Consider the following 22500-nt stretch of genomic DNA (forward strand, 5'->3'; position numbering starts at 1 on the left):
TTGCAAAAGGGTGGAAAAGATGAATGCACATGGTGAAAGACCACTCATCAAATCCAGTTGAGATCTCCATGCACGTCCACACGGACGATCAGCGTACACTACATGCACAGCCATGTCATAAAGCAGCAAAACATCGTCTGCGCAGATGCAAACTTCCCTTCACGTACAGCACGTTCCCCCAGTATAATTCCCACACATGAGAGGGCAGCGAACTGCAGACTGTCGTCGAAGCCGGAGATCAGAAAGACCTCTTTATTCGCAACGATCGTCCGCAAGTTCTTCACATCATATTGATCATATTGGTCATTATATTGATTGATCCCAACCAAACACATTATGCTCACACGCGGACTGTCGACATTTGCTTTTACAATGCCATGCGGAATCACTCGTGCCGCGGGAATCAAACACACAACAATTAACAATTTCTGAACCGCGCTGCGCGCACGCCTAATGGTTGTCACGACGTTGAGGCGACTTGCGTGCCGGTTCCCATCTGAACGTCGCAGAGGCCACCGTCGATGTTCGCGTTCCGTGAACTTCTTGAATGCGACCGGCTCGCTCCAATCCCCCGCTGAAATCGCCTGAACGACACGGGCATGCACAGTATCATGAGCGCAGCACAAGCGCGAGAGTCCGTCGCAGCTGCTATGCTCCCCGTTGCTCCGGAACTGTATATCGTAGTTGCAGGAAGCAATGAACGGAAAACCATGTTGCATCGCCGCGGCCCCTGCCGCTGGAACCTCGCCCTCGGGTCTCGAGGGAGGCCCGGGCCCAAACGGAGGTACGTGCCCCGAAGGAGGGGCAGGTGCACCTGGAGGTACGAACTCTGAAACAGGAACCTCCTCCTCCTCCCGCCGAAACTCTGGCCCGGCACGGGACGTCCAAGGCCACTGGCTAGCGCCATCCAGTCGAGTTGAATGCGGGCCAACCTGCTCGGACCCAAAAGGGCGAGCCCCTCCCCTCGCACCACGAACCGCGAGAGCGCGACTCGCTGACCTTGCTGGGTGACCAAGACGCGTGCCCTGCCAACCGCTGGTAGCGCTTCACCGGTATACGTGTGCAATGTGAGGGTAGACCTGAAAAGATGTAGACCGGGGAGTGCACGAGCGGTGCGCTCGCTTATGATCGACACCGCCGCTCCGGTCTCAACTCTAACCACGATCGGTGCCCCGATCATCTCGACCTCCACTGTCATTGGTCTTGTCACCTTCGGACCAATTGAAAACAGGCGCAACATCAGCCGCATCCCCTGCTCCGGGCTGCCGGGATCGCTATGCCCAGGCTGCAGGACTCGACCCGGGGTGTAAAAATGTACGCCATGCACAAAACACCGTACCGGCAGTAGGTCTCGACCCGGGACGTTGGGGTCGCTTCACACACCGCCATCCATGACCGTTATGATGACCAAAGACACCCGGCACACACACCGTAGATGTCCTTGAGTGTTCAGACCGCCGTCCGACTGACCGCGTTGCAACGTTCGGTCACGACCCGCACCGAAGACTGTGCGTGCGGCCGTGGGCGCTTGGTACACCGCGCGGACCTCCGGATCACCTGCCGCGCTCCGGCCATCGAGGCGCCGGACATCTCTCAGAGTCTGTGCGACAGCCGACGCCGCGTCTGAGTTGAATCTAATGTCCTCGTCCTTTAGCCGTGGCATTGCAGAAACCATTCCCGAGGCTTGCAAATCAGAAATAAAACGATCTCCGAGCCCGGCCGTCGTTTACTCGACGTGAATTCGCAGGCGCCGGCGAGATTCCTCACCCGTGCGGCGAAACTCGCGATGCGCTTCCCTGGGCTCCTCGCAAGGTGGTCAAACTCGAACCGCGCTAGCTGTGCTGATTTTCCCGGCGCGCCGTGCGCCCTACAATCCAATTGCTCCGGCAAACGACTCAAAGTCAATACCGAGGAAAACCAGGCACTCTGCACACGTCGATCCGAAACAGCCTCGTCGCCAATGTAATGTCCGGAGAGCAGTGAGGCACGTAGAGTCGTGAGGGTTGCCGTAACTCTGTTTATTGCGTGCCCGGATGTACACTACTCTGAGCCTCCAGTGGACGCGAACAGCTATATGCCCTGCAGACACGTGACTACCAACACCACTCCTCCACGCCCCCACAACGCTCCCCGCCAATACACCACAGATACCATTGACCAGAGTCGCAGGGCCAGGCTTAATGGCAGAGCTGAGCTGTTCAGGGAGTTGAGGCGTGCAACTCCATGTGCATTTTGGGAGGATAAGGAGGCCTATGTGTGAGGAATCTGTGAGCAGGTACAGCATCACCTGTGGTCAAGTGATTCTCATCCTGCTTACAGGGGAATTCACACATTGCGTTCCTCCAAGCCCTTCTATTGGTGTACTGCAGTTGGAGCAGAGGGTGGTGGGCTCTTGACAGAGGAGGCTGAAGTGAATCCGCACTGGGCCAGTTACATTGAGGGGCTGTACCAGGCTGACCCACCAGCTGTTGAGTTGGATGTTGGGGGTGTTACTATCCCTTTTGCTTCCCCTCCAATCAAATATGATCCACCTTCATTTGTGGAAACACAGGCTGTGGTGAACCGGTTGGAATGGGGTAAATCTCCTGGGATCTGTGGCATCCATGCTGAACTTCTCAAGGCTGGTGGAAATGCTGTACTCGTGTCGTTGCATGCAGTTCTGTGCTCTGCCAGGAACACAGGCATCATCCCAACTGACTGGAAGAGTGGCCTTGTTGTCCCTCTCTGAAAAGGGAAAGGTTATCGCCAGGACTGCAACAACTGTCGAGGGGTGACACTGCTCTCAGTGCCGGGCAAGGTCTTTGCTCAGATAATTCTTGATTGGGTTTGCCACCATCTGCTTGAGCACCAGCGCCCAGAGCAGTCAGGCTTTCAGCGATTGACCGTATCCTTGCTCTTTAGGTCCTCACTGAATGCAGACGAGAGTTTCGACAGGGGCTGCTTGCAGCTTGTGTTGATCTCTGCAAATCATTCAATTCAATGAATCGAGACGCCCTCTCGAGGATTCTTGGTCTTCGTGGGGTGCCACCAAAACGGATTGATCTGATGCCTGAACTATACTCCAGTACTGAGAGTGCTGTGAGATGTGGTGATACCATCTCTGACTTATTTCCATTTGTTAGTGGAGTTCATCAGGGGTGTGTACTGGCCCCCACACTTTTCAGCACTTGTATGGACTGGATTCTGGGGAGGCTGTTGGAAAGATGAATCTCCAGTGCATCGTTTGGGAATGTCAAAATCTCTGACCTTGATTTGGCAGATTATGCAGTCGTCTTTGCAGAGACTCTCGATATCCTTTTGGGGGCCCTTGAGGTGCTGAATGAGAAGCTGGAGCTGCTGGAATTACGGGTTTCTTGGGTCAAAACTAAGATCCAGGCTTTCAATGACATCTTGGATGCTGCTATCTTGTCTGTACCAGTTTGTAGTGAGGATGTTGAAGTCATGGAGAGATTCACTTACCTTGGCTGTGATATTCATGTCTCTGCTGGCTGTGAGCCAGAGATAAATAGACGTCTGGGTCGGGCTTGGGAAGTCATGGATTCACTCGATCATGGGGTGTGGTGTTGTCCGTACCTGTGCAGGAGGATGAAAGTCCGAGTCTTCAGGTCCTTGGTGCTTCCAGTCTTGCTCTACGGATGTGAGACTTCGACTCTGACCAGCGATCTGAGATGGAGACTTAATTCCTTTGGTATCAGGTCTCTTCGGAGAATCCTTGGCTCTCTCTTGTCGGGCTGTGTCCAACGAGAGCTTGCCGAGAGAGACTCAAATGAGATTTGTTACCTGCTTCGTCCATCAGCGTCAGCTGCGGCTGTATGGACATGTGGCTCGTTTTCCTGATGCTGATCCTGCTCACCAGATTCTCTCAGTGAGGGAGCCTTGTGAGTGGAGGAGGCCAATGTTCTGACCATGTGCCTCGTGGTTGCAGCAGGTTTATCAGCATCTCAAGGAGATGGGGATGGGCCAGGCATCTGCTTGGGGGATGGCCATATAGAGGCCCTGGAGTACCAGTGGAATGTGGACGCAGCAGAGCGCTGCTCCGGTGCATGATCCCATACCTGACCCGATATGTATTGATTTTCTGAAACATAAAATCATGCTCAGCACTGAAGAGGATTCCTCAATATTTGGAGGAATATAATAATTCCTCCTAACATTGAAGTATTCCCTTTCGATTATTAATGACTTTGAGCCAAATATCCCTTAAAAAACCTTTTTGGAAGTGACTTTTATCGGGTTTTTTTTTCCATTGATTTAACAGGTGTCAGGGCCAAGTGAAAAGCGAGTGATGGAGGCTCTCTTTCGCAGAGATGCCATCACAAGGCAAAGCCAGGTAAAAATGGAAAGGCACATTGTCACATGTGGGATATACATACAAAACATATAGATTGTCAAGTGAAGTTTGAAAATACAGGTTTGCAACCATCAAAATTAACCACATTTGCCAACAAGATAAATTCCGCACATTTTGAACATTTAAGGTTGATGTCACTCAGTGTTTTGTTCTGCCATACTTCTTTTTATATTACTTGTGCAGTTATCTTCCTTTATGCATTTCTGTCAGTGCATGGGTTTCAGGCATGTCATCACATTACAGTAAAAATAGAACCTCCTCGAAGGTGAACTTGCGGCATATTTTGAACAAATGCATGGGCTTTTAATCACACGGGGCAGATGAGTGTTCTGATTAGAGATTGTGATGTCTTCATGCATTCAAATGGAACAAGTTTTGAACGTGAGGGAAAAAAATTCCCGTCTTATCCTTGGCTTTGTAAATTTTTCTGAGACCTCAGCGGGCATCGTCATATACGTTCAAACCATATTGACATCAGGGAAACTGACTTTTAACTTGAGAGGCTGCACTTAGAATGAACAGGTTGATTTAGTTGTGAAGCAAATAATATTGAATATGCCATTATTGTTGTCATCATCATCAAATTGAACTAAAAAAACAACTTGTGTGTTCAAATTTGTACACAGTTCAGTTGAGAACAGGTGTTGGAAAGAATTTGTTGGAAGAACTTGGCAGCATAGCTTGACGGAACTTGGTGATAGATACGGGGAGTTAAAAATACAAAGACTATCATATTATGAGTGCTTTTTATTTTATGTTATGTACACATGTAACGTCATCATGGCACTGCATTATAAAACAAAAAGAAGAGAGGCTTGGTGGTGGATGGTGGAGAAAGGTATGGTGGTGATAGGCATTGTGGTGGATTGTGGAGAGAGGCTCAGTTATGGTGAGCAGTGATAATTATGGCAGAAAGTCGCAGAAATGATGACAAGAAGCTCTAACTATTCCTTTCAAGTTATGGATTATGAATAGAGCAGGTAAAATGTTTTATAAAAAGTAGGACTCTGATTTTTATGATAGTAAGGTGAGGTTAAATAATTTTAATGATGTTAATGGAGATGATATGAGATGATGGTGCACTGCCTGCTTTTGAAGCCTTGGTGGGAAGATTGGGAGAGAACAGCCTCTGGAAAGTGATTCCACAGATGGGAGAAAAGAGTTGAGGTGTGTAGTTGGTCTGGATTTTGGGAATTTAACTAGTTGGAGGTTAGACTGGAGGAGATACCGTAAAATGTAAGGCTCCCCAACATAGCTGCGATGTGAGAGCATGCCTTGTGCTTTGGCCTCATCAGTCGACATTTCAAAATATTGAGAGCTTTAGTTCTCAACAATTCCAGGAGAGTTATAAAAGAAAACATATTTTAAGTAAAAAGTGAAAATATTTCTCACAAAAGTCATTAAATCTCATCTTTATCTTGTTATAAAATCGATCTTCATGGAAAAAGTAATTACGGCAAATCTTCTTCTTCTTCAAAGTTTCAAGTTCAAGGGTTATATTGCTAGTCAACCTATTTGCTCATTTGGGGTGACAAGTTCTTAACGGCCACTATTATTCCCACTTGTGGAATTCTCTGGGGGAAGTGTGGCCCAAGTATTTGACAAACCGGCTGGCCCGGCCTGACGTTTGATTAAGTAGTTACCTCCGCCACCGAGGGTGAAGGAGATTATGTTTTCACCCCTTTCTGTCTGTTTCTTTGTGTGCAGGATATCTCAAAAAGTTGTGGACGGATATGGATGAAATTTTGTGGACAGATTCCGTGTGTGACAATGACAAACTGATTAGATTTTGGTGACGATCCGGATCCGGGTCTGAATTTTTTTTAAGTGATTCTTCATCATTGAGAGAGTGCTAAACCAATATATAGCACAATATCTCAAAAGGTTGTGGATGGATTTAGACGAAACTTGGTGGACAGGTTGGGTGTGTGACAAGGATGAATTGTTTCGATTTTGGTGAAGATCAGAATCTGGATCTGGATACGAGAATTATTTAATTTTTAAAGTGATTCTTCACCATTGAGGGATAGGGCCAAAAACGATATAGTACTGTATGTATCGCGTTATATTTCAAAATTGTATTGGGCCCAATATGTTCTCGTGGATCAGGCATTATGCGGCGGAGGTATGTGCTCTTCTAGTTTGGGTAGGAATTTGTTATTTGTTCATGGTGCTGGCAATAAATCGCTCACCTACTCTTCACGAACAGCACCATGGGATCTTTAACTTCCACCAACTAATGCTGGCTGATGGGAATCCCATTTAATGTCCATCGAAGGGACGGCACACACATTAATGAATCACCTTACCTGTGAAACACCAGCATGACAGTTTATAGCTGAGTCAGAATTCGACTGCTTCGAGGCGAATGTGCGTACCTTTAAGCCATCCTATCAGCCATAAATGTTCATATAAAAAGCAAAAATACATTACATAGATTACAGCAACTTCCACATTTTCATCTACATCTATCTTGCATGAATTTTCTTTTTAATATCATTTGCAGTGATGTTTTCAGATAAAGATATGCATTGAATGATAGGTACTGTCTGAACAACAATATGCTTTAATTCAGGGTAAAACAGATCTTGCATAAATAATATGTTGAGTGATGTGGATTTCATGCTGATGCTAACTACAGTGATGTGGATATCCCAATCGACACAAAAAGCTGCTGAAGTAAAAAAGTAATTGATTGTGAATGGTAAATGTGTAGCCAAACATGCGTTTATTTGGAGACAAGTTCGGTACAACCTCGTCGATGCAAAATGTTAAGATTTGTACTTTAATCTCATGGCAACATAAATGATGTAGTCTGGTGAACACTGTGCTTCCTTAGCTCGTTGTGGATTGGCTGGAGAGCGTTGCCAAGAACGAAATTGATAACTATCTGGGAAAGATCAGATACTCCTGCGATTCAGTTTGCTGGTTCGTATTGATACTTTCTGCATTTGAAGGACCTTGAGGTGTGTGTGTGTGTGTGTGTGTGTGTGTGTGTGTGTGTGTGTGTGTGTGTGTGTGTGTGTGTGTGTGTGTGTGTGTGTGTGTGTGTGTGTGTGTGTGTGTGTGTGTATGTGTGTTTATGCATATATATATATATATATATATATATATATATATATATATATATATATATATTTTTTTTTTTTTTTTCAGTGCCCCTTTCAAAATTTTCACCTTTTGTTCCCTTATAGCCTGGAATAAAATTTCATTAAATCAAATGTGTTCCACCTTTATTTACACATCATAACCCACAACTTCCAAATGAAAAACAACTTCTACAAATTTCAGAAAATTACTGAAAAATACAAAACTAGAATATCTTGGTTGGTAAAGTGTCCACCCCCCTTATAATAACAATTATAAATTAGCTCAGGTGTAACCAATCACCTTCAACATCGCACACCAAGTTAATTGGCCTCCACGTGTGTTAAATTGTCATGATTCTGATTATTTCAGAATAAAATAAGCTGTTCCTGTAGGTTTCCTCTGCAAGGTTGTGCATTTCACAGCAAAGACTCAACCATGAGTAACAAGGAGCTTTCAAAAGACCTCTGGGATAAAGTGGAAATGCACAGTTCAGGGGATGGGTATAAAAATATTTGAAAGGCGTGGAATATACCTTGGAGCATAGTGAAGACAATCATTAAGGACCGGAAGGCTTATGGTCAGGCTAGACCCTGCTGAAATCAGGCTGTCCCTCCAAACTGGATGACCAAGCAAGGAGACTGATCAGAGAGACCACCAAGGGGCCAATGGCAACTTTGAAAGAGCTACATGCCTTTTTTGGCAGACTGGTCACTGTGTGCATGTGACAACAATATACCAAGCACTCCACAAGTCTGGCCTGTATGGTGGGGTGAGAACAAGGAAGCCATTACTCAAACAAGGACAAATGTGTCCAAGAGCCGCATCCTAAAGGTTTTGTCTTCACCAGAAGAACAAGAAGAACAATGCGGAGCTCTCTTAGAGCCAGCGTTCGCAACGCGACGCGGCTAAAAAGCGCACCTTGAGTCCCATTTGAGGTATGTAAAAACACACTCCAGAGATTCTGACGCTATGTGGAAAAACGTTTTGTGGTCTGATGAAACCAGGATGGAACTTTTTGGCCTAAATTCAATACGTTGCGTTTGGTGCAAACCCAACCCAACATAGCACATTACCCAAAGAACACCATCCCTACTGTAATGCATGGTGGCGGCAGCATCACATTCAGGGGATGTTTCTCATCAGCAGGGACTTGGGCACTTGTCAGGACAGAAGGGAAAATGGACTGCTCCAAATACAGATAAATTTGAGAGGAAAACCTGCTGCCCTCTGCAGGAAAGCTAAAATTGGGATGGAAGTTCACCTTTGATCATGACAACAACACGAAGCACACAGCCAAAACTACATTGGAGTGGCTAAGGAACAAAAAGATAAACCAATGTCACCCGCAGGGTGACCCGTATCTTGCCAAAAGGTGACCATGTGTGACTTCTTTAAGGTCACACTGAGGTGAACAGAGCTGCTATCCACCAGGAGCGACTCCTTGAGGAATATCTGCCTATGAGAGATTCCGATGAGAATCGTTCTGAAGAGTAACCATGAAAAATATGCGTTTGCCTCATAACGTCACCAAATGACGTCATAATGTCTCAAGCTTGACATATCTAGAAAGCACTCATCGAGGTGTTCAATTTGAGGTACTACACGATATGGTTCCTAAAACTTGAAAATTTGACCTTGGGGTCAAATATGTTTGATCTTAGGTGTTAACCATGAAGGTCAAGGCCAATCGCCACCAAAAATTAATCAGCTGAGCGCCAGACCATGAACTATATTCCCATGAAGTTTGAAGATGATCCGATCAAAATTACTCAAAAATAAGGGTTTCGTCGACTCCCCTGATTTGCGACAGTGACCTTGACCTTTGACCTTGACCTTCAAAATTTTATGCGCTGAAAGGGACCTCTATAGGCCTCTGATATGAGAAGTTACAAAAATTTCCAATGATAACTGTGCTCTGCAGAATTTTTTATATGTGATTGCAGACCAAAAAACAAACAAACAAACAAAAAAAAACATATGAAGGTCAAGGCCAATCGCCACCAAAAATTAATCAGCTGAGCGCCAGACCATGAACTATATTCCCATGAAGTTTGAAGACGATCCAATCAAAATTACTCAAAAAATATGGGTTTCGTCGACTCCCCTGATTTGCGACAGTGACCTTGACCTTTGACCTTGACCTTCAAAATTTTATGCGCTGAAAGGGACCTCTATAGGCCTCTGATATGCGAAGTTACAAAAATTTCCAATGATAACCGTGCTCTGCAGAATTTTTTTATACGTGATTACAGACAAAAAAAAAAAAACATACAAGCTGACGAACATATCTTGCAAAAACTTCGTTTTGGCAAGATAATAAATGTCCTTGAGTGGCCCAGTCAGAGCCCTGATCTAAATCTAATTGAAAATCTAAATCTAATTGAAAATCATGACTTGAAGATTGCTGTCCATCAACACTCCCCATGCAACTTGACTGAGTTTGAACAGTTTTGTGCAGAAGAATGGGAAAATATTGCGTAATCAAGGTGTGCAAAGTTGGTAGAGACCTATTCCAACAGACTCACAGCTGTAATTGCCATCAAAGATGCTTCCACCAAGTATTAACTCAGGAGTGTGGGCACTTATCCAACCAAGATATTCTCGTTTTGTATTTTTAATTAACTTTCTGAAATTTGTAGAATTTGTTATTGACTTGGAAGTTGTGGGTTACGATGTGTAAATAAAGGTGGAAAAAGTCTGCTTTGATGAAATTTAATTGCAAGCTATAAGGCAACAAAAGGTGAACATTTTGAAAGGGGATGTGGACTCTCCATCTGCACTTTATGTTTGTTTGTTTTTTAATAAACATTCTGTTTACTGTTTAAAGTCTATTTTTTGAAAAACCTTCTTTCCCTTGTTTGTGCTTGATGCAAGCTGTTTGTTTTGCAATGCTTTTAAAATGCATTTTATGTTGCATCTCTATTCTGTTTTACTGTAGCTTTCCAGTTCCGTTTTGCCATTGTTTACTGATCCCATGATGTGCTAGTTCATTGCCACAACGCTGATGTCCTTTCACTGTTACAAATCACTTTATTGCTTTTTCTTCCAATAATGAAATACCTCGTATTGTGAATGGGCATTATGAGTGCTATGCTTGCCACAGTGAATGGATTATTATCCCGCACATGTGAAGCAAAAAGTGGAGTTCATCAATTGGTTTACTTTGTCTGTCTCCAGACGTCACTCTGTGATCGAGAAACTGCTTAATTGCAATTTATTTTTAATATTGTGAATACTGCAGAACACGAATCAGAACACGAACCTGCAGTTTTACAGTACTTTGGCTCTAAATTTGGCAAAATTGTTTTGAATCTTGTCCCGATTGCGCATGCGCACAGAGTGATTTATTTATTTATTTGTTTTTAACTCTGCCTGTCTGGCAAGTAAACAAAATTGAAAGTCATTGCAAACAGGAAACTTACTGTTTTTAAGGATTTCATGGACACAAACATCAGGCACAAATGACTAATGTAACGTGTTAAACTGAGCTGTTAGGGTTAGTTTTTTGTTTTTTTTTGGTTGTTTTCAAGGTTTTTATTTTTATTTTTTTCTACAGCTTTTAAAATCTTTATTTTGTTTCAATTGAATTATATACTTGGACACTAGAACACAAATCGCCTTCTTGGTACTTCCAAAGACCTCCAGTTTAACAGTATCTGGACAAAACATTCCGCCATTTTACGCCATCTTGACCAATACAATATGCCGATCGAGTTCTCAGCATTGGTGAATATCAAGATTCAGACAAAATGGCACCTCTTGGGAAATATAAATCATGCTCAGAAATGCAAAGCAAGAGTTGAAGAGACCCTTCCCATGTCTTTTTAGCCGCGTCTCGCATTGCGAACGCTGGCTCTAAGAGAGGTCCGCGTTCTTCTTCTTGTTATCTTGCCAAAACGAAGTTTTTGCAAGATATGTTAGTCAGCTTGTAGTATGTTTTTTTTGTTTGTTTGTCTGTAATCACGTATAAAAAATTCTGCAGAGCACAGTTATCATTGGAAATTTTTGTAACTTCGCATATCAGAGGCCTATAGAGGTCCCTTTCAGTGCACAAAATTTTAAAGGTCAAGGTCAAAGGTCGAGGTCACTTTGTCACAAATCAGGGGAGTTGACGAAACCCATATTTTTTGAGTAATTTTGATCGGATCGTCTTCAAACTTAATTGGAATATAGTTCATGGTCTGGCGCTCAGCTGATTAATTTTTGGTGGCGATTGGCCTTGACCTTCATAGTTAGCGCCTAAGGTCAAACATATTTGACCCCAAGGTCAAATTTTCAAGTTTTAGGAACCATATCGTGTAGTACCTCAAATTGAACACCTCAATGAGTGCTTTCTAGATATGTCAAGCTTGAGACATTATGACGTCATTTGGTGACGTTATGAGGCAAACACATATTTTTCATGGTTACTCTGTAGAACGATTCTCATCGGAATCTCTCGTAGGCAGATATTCCTCAAGGAGTCGCTCCTGGTGTATAGTAGCTCTGTTCACCTCAGTGTGACCTTAAAGAAGTCACACGTGGTCACCTTTTGGCAAGATACGGGTCACCCTGCGGGTGACATTGGTTTATTCTTCTTCTTGTTCTTCTGGTGAAGACAAAACCTTTAGGACTCGGCTATTTTATATACAGGATCCGGACGGATCTCCTTAAATACTAAACACCTGTACACATCCTCCCATTGAGGGTGCCTTTTGAGAGCGTCTATCATCAACTTTTAAATATATTCGGACATTTGCTTTAAAGTTTCGAAAAGTTCATGTTACTATTTAAAGATTATTCCATTTAATGTGTTGTAATTTCGTAAATACACGATTTTCTCGTCATGAACAGGAGCCTCCATGACGGGTCTCGCTATTGGCTCCTTCAAGGCATGTGACGAAATATCGGAAGTTGTTGTTATTGCCTTTAGGACAAGGCTCTTGGACACATTTGTCCTTGTTTTCTCAAGCCTGCGTGGGTGTTATATGAGCAGGTGGTCTATGAACGAGTGTAAAGGGTTCTATGAACTCTAGTTATTATTTTTATTGATGCATTTGTTTCTTTAGGGAAAACACTTTACATCTCCTGAACCAGAGCAAATCATTTGGTTCGTTCTTAAACACTCGCATTGTCACTGAACTGGTAAGAATCACTTGTTCTTTCTTTTGATGAATATTTTCCTTGCCAGTTGGCTTTATCAAGGCTATGTTAATATGTCGTGCTCGCAGTGTTGTTATTAGAAATTTTTGGAATCGCACCCATGAAGGATGTACGTCAATGTTCACAATTTTCTGTGATGCACTATATTAGCTGGATATATAATTTGAATTTGTTAAGGAGAGGGTGGAACATGGATTGCACATGTGCGCTTACCCAAAATTTGCTGCTGCTCCACGCCCTCTTGCTGAAGAGAGGGGTGGAGCGTTCTGCACATGCTTGCTGAGGATAGGAGATGGAGCATACAACAAGCAATGAAACTCAGGAATGGGTTATGGTTGCATTTGATTTCCTTACCACCCTGAACCAACATGGCATTATGTTTTCTGTATTCATTATTTAAAGACTTGGTATTTTGCTGCCTATGTACAAATTTGGATCATCCATTGGAGCAACTTGTGTGATTTTACATTTGATTCCAAGTAGCATCAAGACCACAGCTTCCCATCAAGAGAATAATTAATTTTTCACAATAAGGACTCTGCTTTCTTTAAAAGAAGAGTGTTCATAATATGTGCAAACTTTTTCTAATCCTATCAAAGGCATAGCTTTGCTGATTGCTGTTTGTAGCTGATGGAGATCGTGAATACTTTGATTACATGGCGTATGATTGAAGTCACCTCTGGAAGGCAAAGTAGAAGAGCTCACCCATTTGTTTGCATTATCCATTTGATGTTCCGAAAATATAGGGCTTCTGAATTGTTTCTCAGCTGTGATACAAGCATGGCACTGCACAGTTCGTTTTGTTTTTTTTGGAATCCATGATCGGGGCTCGTGGAAGAGCTAAAGCAGAATGGAAGGCAACAAAATGGAAAAGTGGAAACACCAACAGCAGAGTCGAAGTAAGAGTGAGATCAAGGAAAGAGGGACGATACATAGGGGTGAACAACCTGCACACAAGCTCAATGAAACGGCAAGAAGGGGGAAGCGGGGGATGAAGCAGAAAAGGAACAAACCAACTGATGCCGAACAAACGATGGAGATGGGTGTGGGGTGGGGGGGGTGTTACTCCAGCTGCATATCCCATCTTTATATGATGGAACCCTTTGTCCAGTACACATTTTGCTCCCTAATTTATGATTGCTCAACTGGTAGAGCCTGTGATCATTGTTCTTGCAATAACAATCTATTCTGAAGGAATGTTACATGGTATTACAGGATCCAGATGCCCCAATACGACAGAAGCTGCACCTTGCTGAGCAAGATCGTGAAGATGAAGCGAATCTCCTGAAACATACCTTTGATCTGATCCGTGCAGGAATGGTGGACGAGGTCTGACTTGATAATCAAATCAAATCCATAATTATTGTAAATTTTAATGGTATATGCATTTTCTTTTTCAGGACTATCATGCCTGTAGGTTCCCACCATATCCCACAGTCATTTAAGGCTCATGAAAGAGCTTGTGCATACATTTATTGTGTATTGGACATTGTTGATCAAGTTTTACATGAATAGTGACATGAGTAGACAATTGATCAATCAAAACGATACGGTATATGGGATTTTCACCTGCGATCCAAGCATCATAAACCTGATTATGCTCAATTTGGGAGAACCAAGAAGTTGAAACGGTTTGGAATCCACCAAATTGTGTGCACACCATTTGAATTTTTGAACCTCCCTCCCCCACCTTCCGTCCTCTCACCACTTCCACTTCCCCAGTATACCTTGTGCATTTCCTTTCCCTCACTCTTCTTTTACACCTTTGTCATCCTTTACTACTTTTCCTTTATCCTCCCTGACTCCAGTGCCCCCCTCCCATCCCCACCATATTCTCTCCCATTTTCCCCCTCTTTCTTCACCCACCAACCCCAGCATTACACTGTGTACATACAGTATGTAGATGGCCATTTCCCTTTTTTTTTTACTTTGGTCTGCTTTCACTTCATCCATTTTTCCATCAGATGGTATTAGTGTGACTTTTGCCAAAATAGTATATCTTTGCTGCCTCCTGTATTCCCATTGTAGGCCCAGAGGCATTGCAAGCACTGCGGTCAGGCCTGGCGTGCTGCGACACTTGAGGGCTGGAGGCTTTACCATGATCCTAACTATGATGGGGGTGAGGGAGGGGTGAAATCTTTGGATCCCAGTTTCTTTATTGGTCGTGTGAATTGTGTAACGCCTTCTCCATGCATTCAGGTTCATTTCCAGGGAGTATGTTCTGTGTTGATAACATTGTACGTTGTAGGGATCAAGTTTTGGGGATTGGGAAGATCATTTCACTTTATGGTATAACAATTGAAAGTTTCCATTTGACAGTTGCTTTTCAAAAGGCTATGATTAAAAAATTATTGTTTGCTTAATATAAAGCTGTGCTGGAGTTCTGCGACAATTTCTTTCTCTTAGTCCCGAGCTCTGGTGAATTGCAGCCAATAGAAGGAAACTTCTATCGGGATGTGTGGAAACGTTGCTGCTGGAGAATGGCGGAGGAGGTATGCAGTTTGGGGAAGCAGAGGGTTCGATGCTTATGAAATATTCATCTTGTTTTGTTTGTTGGATTATTTGGTTATTTTTCTTTCTCCCCCTCCAACCCCCTCCCCACAGGAACAGTTTAACAGGTACGAACGAGCCATTTATGCGACCCTAAGTGGAAACCTAAAACAGGTACTTCTATGACCTTGTTTGATTGCATTTAAGCTTCTGCCACTGCTGTTTTCCCTTGAGATCTGACTCATTTGAAAGCCTATTCTGAGATCTGATTTAATTTTATACTTTATGTTCTTAATTGTCAAATTATAATTAATCTCCGTTATGCCATTATAACTGTCTGTGTGCTGGTCGAGAAGGAGGAGACTGTGGCACATCATGAGGAAAACTAAACAATATGAGGAAGGGTACCAAGAAAGGATAAGTGCATACAGATGAGTGATAGCTAAGGCTTTAATCATACAGCCTACTCTATTGCATCATGTATATTGTACACCATCTTATGTCAAAGATAGATGACCAGGTAGCAATTCTACACCATCGGTTGGCATCTCTCGAAAGCCATCAGGGAAGGGTTTGCCACACACCACCTAAAGATGGAGAGCAAGTCAGACGTAATGCAACATGTTTATTTTCTTCCTCTTGCCATCATGCACAGTTGCTTCTGGCATGCGTTTCGTGGGAAGACCATCTGTGGGCGTACTTCCGCGTCATGGTGGATGGTCTGGTGGAACAGGAAGTGCGCAGCTTGACTATCCGTACAAGGGAACTTGAGGATCTTCCCCAGGAGATGACTCCAATTGAGTAAGTGTTAAATGTTTTTGTGCTGACCTTGGAAGATTGTGCAAGAATGTAGACAATTCCGTGATCATGCGTTCTGACATTCTGGATTTGAATCTTGCCTTCCACAGATTAACGGCAGAGAAAATATTTGAGGAGATACAAGCCACAAATCTGGTAAACACACACTCGCACGTACACACACACACACACACACACACACACACACACACACACACACACACACACACACACACACACACACACACACACACACACACACACACACACACACACTCACACCTTCAGTAAAGGTTTGCGAATATACAAACATCTTGATATTCACATTTTTTGTTTTAATTTATTTTAGCTTTCTGAACTATTCTCTAAATAGGTAAACAAAGGTCCATTAAAACTGATTGTACACTAAAACCCCTGGACATGTAACAATTGTCTTTCTCAACCCATGGTTGTGCCTCTTTTTATTATTCATTTATTTTCCCCCACTGTATAGGCTTTACTGAAGGAGTCCAAGGAACATTTCCACGTCTTGCAAAAGCACGTAATTCTGGGCGATGTTGATGGTAAGGTGTACAACAAAGTCAGGGTTTGGTATGGACACCATGGTCTAAGAATAGTGCCATTTGACTTCACGGTGAAATGTCACTCCTAAAGTACCCGACCATGATTTATTGGGGATTGATTGCCTAGATTCTCTCCATACTGTGCACTTTACAAAACAAGTTTGAAACCAAAGTACACTTTGCTGTGATGCCTGCTCGAGTCAAAAATACAAGCCATCCACAAACTTGGCTACAAAATCATTCATAATTTACCAGACTTTTTCCTGCTTATGACATCTCAGATTTGAGTTGTGGATATTTCCATCCTTGCCAAAGTCCTGGTCCCAAATGTTATGTTCATGGTGCTAATGTGTGTTGCCTTCACTTTTTTGCTACCCGCAGGACTTAAATTAACTTAATAATCCACTTATTCCCTGCAAAATCATGTTGGTTTATTGCACTGCTTGAGGGTGGTGGGGGGGGGGGAGGGCTGCATTGTGCAGCATGCCATCCTGCTACAGATGTTCGACCTGCCTCATCTGTGCAAGTGTGACAATGAAAGATCCATGGTACATTTCTCAAGAATATGTCTTTTGGCCAAAACCGTGGACAGTGCCGGTCATTTATTGAGCAGGGTGTGTTTTAGTAACTTTTGAATCAGTTCTGCTTTTAGTTGTCAACGGTCCATACTCGCCAGTTTCTTGAACCATCGATAAATAATCACACCTGCATGTTGATTTGGGAAGCCGATGCATGATTGATGTAACATATTAGCTAGTGTTTGGTGATTTTATATGAATTCTCACCCTGTAGGCCTGATGCAGGAGTTTGGCACGTGGCTGACACAAAGCGAGGTCGTGTTGCCTTCTCACTTGCTTCGCTGCATGGCTCACATGGTGCTGTTTCTGCGATCACTGGGTCTGGAAACTAAAGTATGCACCCTAAATCTTGTACTGAAACTGACCATATTTGCATTGTACTTGTACACATAATGCTTATTGTGTGTGTGCGCGTATGCATATATGTGTGAGCACTTACACCAAATTATCTCATTCAGGAAAACATCTCCTTGGAAGTGATCAAGGCCTATGTTGAGGTATGTTACAAGTATTATGCAATTCTTATCCGCATGCTTTTTAAAAAAACAATGGGGGATATTATAATCGACTCTGTCTGTGTGTCCGTCATGCTATCTCCTCCTAAATGGTTCATTAGAAATTCACCAAACTTGGTGGTTATGATTGCCACATGGCAGGAAGGTGCAAGAGCAGTGTCATTTTTGGCCCCAACCCATAGGGTGTGGTCAAAAGGTCAAATAACTGAAATGCAATTATGAGCACATTTTTAAATGAAACTTTGCATATTTTTCATATCAACATTGAGAAGACATGAAATATGTGACTTTTTGGGATTTGATTCTTTTTTTGGAGATTTTTGGGGATTTTTGGTTTTAGGATGCATACTTTAATTTCCAGCCCCAGGAGTTGGGTCACACGTGTCAAAACAGGGGAAAAAAAATTAACTCAAAATTTGTTATTGGGTCCATCCGAGTGGAACGTTTTGCCATCTTTCAGCTTTGCTTTAGATGGGAAGAAGCTTGGGGATTTGTGATGGCATGCCATCGACATTGCTCTTGTAGCTATTTATAACCATCAAAATTCCAAATTTAATTTGGGGTAAAAACACAGCATTGGCATCCCAGTATAATTTTGATGGCATCAATATGAAGGATTTTCAATGTTGTTTATAATACCAGCAGGCTCACTCGTAACCTTCATTTCAAAGGTAATCTGCCTCCCTCACCTGGTCTGATTTACGTGTGATGTCAGCTGCCATTTTGTGGTTGATTATTAAATGCCTCCAGGCAATTGGCTGTGAACACCGAAATGCTGCCCACCCACATCTTCAAACAAAACTGCAAAAGAAACCGAAACCACTGAAATAATTTAACATAATTGGGGTATATGTACTTGCTTTGTACAAAATTGGGACACACTTTGGGCCATAAGCTGTTTTTGTTTTTTTGCATGGCTCCATCAAAAAAAGCTGACCTTTGTTGGCTTGTGTATGTAAATAATTCTCATAAAACTGTAAAGAGCCATAATTAATAAAAGGAGTGTAATCTTTACCTTGTAACAACTTTTTATTTACCACTCTGTTGTTGACTGATTGGGATGGCTTTGAGGGAAACACACTCGTTGAGCTGTCAAGCCTGGGTCTGAATCTCAGCCAAGCGGTAAATTGTCCTTGTGGTGTTTCACCGGCAGAGTGATTCCTTAATGTGTGTGGTGTCTCTCGGATGGACATTAAACTGGACTCTGTGTCCTTTTCTCTTGACAAGATGAAGAGCCTGCTGTCAAATCCCAACTCAGATTCTGCAACCGGTCCAGACGGCATCAGCCTTCGTGTTCTAAAAACCTGCTCTGCTGCTCTTGCTCACACTCTCTCTGTTCCATTCACTCTCTCATTCACTCAAGGTCATCTGCTTTCTGCTTGGAAATTAGCAAATATTACCACTGTGCATAAAAAAGGTGCAAAAACAAATCCCTGCAATTACAGACCAATCAGCCTGCTCCCAATCATCAGCAAGGTCATGGAATCCATCATTGCTTCCAACATCAAATCCTTCCTCTTCTTCCAATGGCTTGATTTCCGATCATCAATTTGGATTCAGACCAGGTCACTCCACCTTGGACATGCTGCTTCTGCTTTCCCAACAATGTATAGAGGTCCCAAATGCCAAACATGACATCAGAGCCATCTCCCAAGACATATCTCGAGCTTTCGACACAATCTGGCATCCCGCACTGCTCACCAAACTCTCTTCCTATGATATCCAAGGCAATCTCCACTCATGGCTCACAGACTTCCTCCCCTGTCGCAATCAACGCGTGGCCCTCAATTGAATTATCTCATCTCCTCTTCCCATTCAGGCTGGAGTTCCTCAAGGCAGTGTTCTTGGCCCTGTGTTTTTTTCTGGTTTTCATCAATGATCTCTCAGATTCTCTGGAAAATCCTCTTTATCTCTTTGCTGATGACTCCACCCTCTGCCGTACCATCTGTCATTCCACTGATCGGCAGGCAGCAGCCTCTTCACTCTCTGCAGACCTGGATAAAATCACAAGCTGGTCAAACACTTGGAAATATGGCTTTCAATCCTGATAAATCTCTCACCCTCACGATGTCTCTCCGAATTGACTCTGGAATCCCCCTCCCTCCCCCCCAATCTACTTTCTCAACAATCCCCTTGAAGAAGTCCTTTCATTCAAGCTTTTGGGCCTCACTATCTGCCACGATCTTTCCTGGGAAAGCCACATCTCCAAGTCACTGTCTAAGCATCCGATGTTGTGCAAAATCCTTCCTTGGCACACCTGAGCTTCCAACTACTAATAAAGCTTTCATATGCAATCTGATGGAGTACTGCTTTCCCCTCAAGGGTGGTTCTCCTGCCTCACACCGAGCTTGACTTCACGCTGTGCAAACCAAAGCTTTTATGCTCATTGATATCTCCCACAATGAAGCTGAGTGTTTGGGTCTCTCACTGTCTTACCAGAGGCAGGTAGGTGGTCTTTCTGTCTTCTACAGTCTCCTCTCTGGCCTTGCCCCCCACCCCCCTCCTCTGTCTGTGATCTGTCCCCCCCTATATCTCCTCAGGATGGTCAAGGTCTGCTAAAAAAAACCCTTTTGGTGAAACTGCCAAAATCAAACTCCCTGCTCCCCTTCACGCTTTCATTCCTCTTTTTTCCCACCTTTGGAATAAACACACTCTCTTCAATCCCACCTCCCTCCAGGTCTTCGAAACAGCTGTTCACCACCATCTCATACAGTATCTTCCCCCATTCAAAATCTTGATCTTTCCTACACCATTAATCCACCCCAAACCCACCTCCTTCAAATTCCCTGTTTTCCTTCCTGAAAGTCCCTGTAGTACCATCTTGTTTACCCCAAGTACCCCACCCCATCCCTCTCCCTTCCACAGATCTCCTATTGTCTCTGTTCCCCACTATTTTGTGCTTCCATCTCCCACCCCTCTTGTCTCCTGCCCTTGATATATATTCTTTGTATGAGCTCTTACACGGGCCTCGACATGGTATTCAAAAAAAACCTGGACATCCCATCTGCTGTCATTAGTTGATGGAAGTTAAAGATCCCATGTTGTCCGTTGAGATTATGGAAGCTGTTGCCGGCACCATGAACAAATTCCAAATTCCTGCCCTGACTTCCTGTGTTGGAGTGGCGAGCCCAACCAATAAACTGCTGAGCAACAATGATGCTCTGTATTCGAGCATGATACATGAATGAACTGTCATGAATACTTCATCCATTCTCTTCCCAGTTGCTGGTGCGTGAGAAGCACACAGGGCTGGTGGCATTTTATGCTCGCCACCTTCCACCGGAGCATGCAGCCGTTGCTTACGCTGCCTTCCTGGAGGGCATCACAGAGACAGAAGAACGCAAGCTGTGCCTGCAGCTTGCAGAACAAGCAGGTACATCTCACTATTCTTTGTTATGTTCTTCTTTTGAAGGTGTCTCCTTGTTGCAATCCAATTTGTATCAATCTGTGGTAATTTTTCCAAAGCGGATGAACTGCAGACATCTTCGGGGCATGACAACAAAGCTGAAATTATTACCCTCGCCAAAGGAGAGGATATTGCATTTGGATCCATTTGTTTGTTTGTCTGTCTATCTTTGTTTGTCCACACAGAACTTTCGTGTTTTTCTCCGCAACCGCTTGTCGGATTAAGACGAAAATTTCACCATTGGTGCGACTACTAATGTGGAATGTTTTGATGTAATAGGTCACGTGGTGTGGCAGCCATATTGGAGAAACGGAAAAAACTTTGGACCTCTGTATCTCTGAAACCGCACTAAGGGAAACGTTGAAACTTGGCATGTGGAAAGTACTCCTCATGGGGAATGAATTTGATTTATTTATGATGTAATAGGTGCCCTCATTATGACATCATAATTGCATATGTAGAATGCCACATCCGATCAGTATGAACATTTTTGAGGGTCATCTCGGCATAAAATGGTGCTTGGAGAAAAAAAAATTAATTACGTCTTCCATCACATGATTCGACAGCCATATTGTTTAACAAATTTTTTTTTTTTTAAACCTTCAAAAATCTTCTTTTCTGAAGTGGCTGAACAAATTGAGGTGAAACTTTACATGTATCACGGCCTGTCCATAAGGAACAAAAGGTTCACACATATGATATGATATAGGTCACACGGTTGGCAGCCATAATTGGATTTACTCTCAAACCTATACATATACACCACTCAAAAGAACTCCTGGCGAGGATCTGCAATCTCCGATTGCTTTTTTTCTTGTTCAGTATATTTTGGTTTCACAGTACACCTTGCCATTTAGGGCCACAAGCTGACGTGTTCATTGCTCTTCCTCTCCAGGACTAGATGTAATGGCTGTTACAAAGTTGGTGGTGGAAAACATCCGTCGAGCTGACCCCGTTGGCTTCGTTCATCATGACAGCTCACCCATTCTCAATTCTGCAACAAGTGTGGTGAGAAACATTCAAAAAGAACATTCTTGCCGTTCTGCAGTAGAAGCCATTGAGTATTGTTTTGTGTTGTGCTCGTGTCTTACCAACAGGATGATCTCTCTATGATTGATGCAATTGAGTGGTTAATCTTTGAACCGAATCATCGAGCTGAAGCCATAAAACAGAGCAATGCCATTATGAGAGCTCTGTTGGGTGAGTCTTTCCTCCTTTATTATTCAAAGAGGAGAAAAAGATCGATGGCCTTTGAGAGGAGACCAAAACATTTGTCTTTTAAGATTTAGGCAAAATCTGCTTTGTGTTACTCACCTTTCAGCCTCAAAGAAACACGAAGCTGCCAAGGCCTTATTTGAGCGAATCCCTGGAGACTCCATTGATGTCATTCACCGCCTCTGGGAGGAGCAGAGCATGGAGGTGCCTCTGCCACAAGAGACCGACAGGGCGATTCGGGAGCATCTGTGCATCCACACATACCTGGTAACACGATTCCTGCCACCTGAGTTGTCATCCGGAATGTTCCCAAGAGATCTAACTAGCTTGCTTACAAGATAATAAAATTGTA

At 43.4% G+C, this 22500-nt stretch overlaps 2 protein-coding genes across 4 annotated transcripts in view; one reads left to right on the forward strand and one right to left on the reverse strand.

Moving 5' to 3' along the window:
• NUP107 (nucleoporin 107) overlaps nt 1–22500 on the forward strand; it is a 168265-nt gene that overhangs the window by 112543 nt on the left and 33222 nt on the right. For 2 of the 3 annotated variants that reach the window (XM_085848068.1, XM_085848069.1), the window contains exons 9-24: nt 4259–4330; nt 7191–7279; nt 12490–12565; nt 13799–13912; nt 14612–14702; nt 14990–15075; nt 15188–15247; nt 15729–15874; nt 15982–16027; nt 16365–16434; nt 17227–17345; nt 17471–17509; nt 20750–20900; nt 21829–21941; nt 22031–22133; nt 22255–22415. In XM_085848068.1, the coding sequence (XP_085704194.1) occupies nt 4259–4330; nt 7191–7279; nt 12490–12565; nt 13799–13912; nt 14612–14702; nt 14990–15075; nt 15188–15247; nt 15729–15874; nt 15982–16027; nt 16365–16434; nt 17227–17345; nt 17471–17509; nt 20750–20900; nt 21829–21941; nt 22031–22133; nt 22255–22415 (1536 nt within the window). Of the gene's footprint in view, nt 1–4258; nt 4331–5221; nt 5241–7190; nt 7280–12489; nt 12566–13798; nt 13913–14611; nt 14703–14989; nt 15076–15187; nt 15248–15728; nt 15875–15981; nt 16028–16364; nt 16435–17226; nt 17346–17470; nt 17510–20749; nt 20901–21828; nt 21942–22030; nt 22134–22254; nt 22416–22500 lie in introns of those variants that run through there. The other variant, XM_085848070.1, reaches the window with a different exon arrangement.
• Nucleotides 1–22500, reverse strand: part of GPAM (glycerol-3-phosphate acyltransferase, mitochondrial) — a 304531-nt gene that overhangs the window by 67181 nt on the left and 214850 nt on the right. The gene's annotated exons all lie outside the window — the stretch shown is intronic.

Source organism: Eptatretus burgeri, chromosome 12 (genome assembly GCF_056783735.1).
Source record: "Eptatretus burgeri isolate ZD-2024b chromosome 12, Ebu_testis_v1, whole genome shotgun sequence".
Lineage (NCBI taxonomy): Eukaryota > Metazoa > Chordata > Myxini > Myxiniformes > Myxinidae > Eptatretus > Eptatretus burgeri.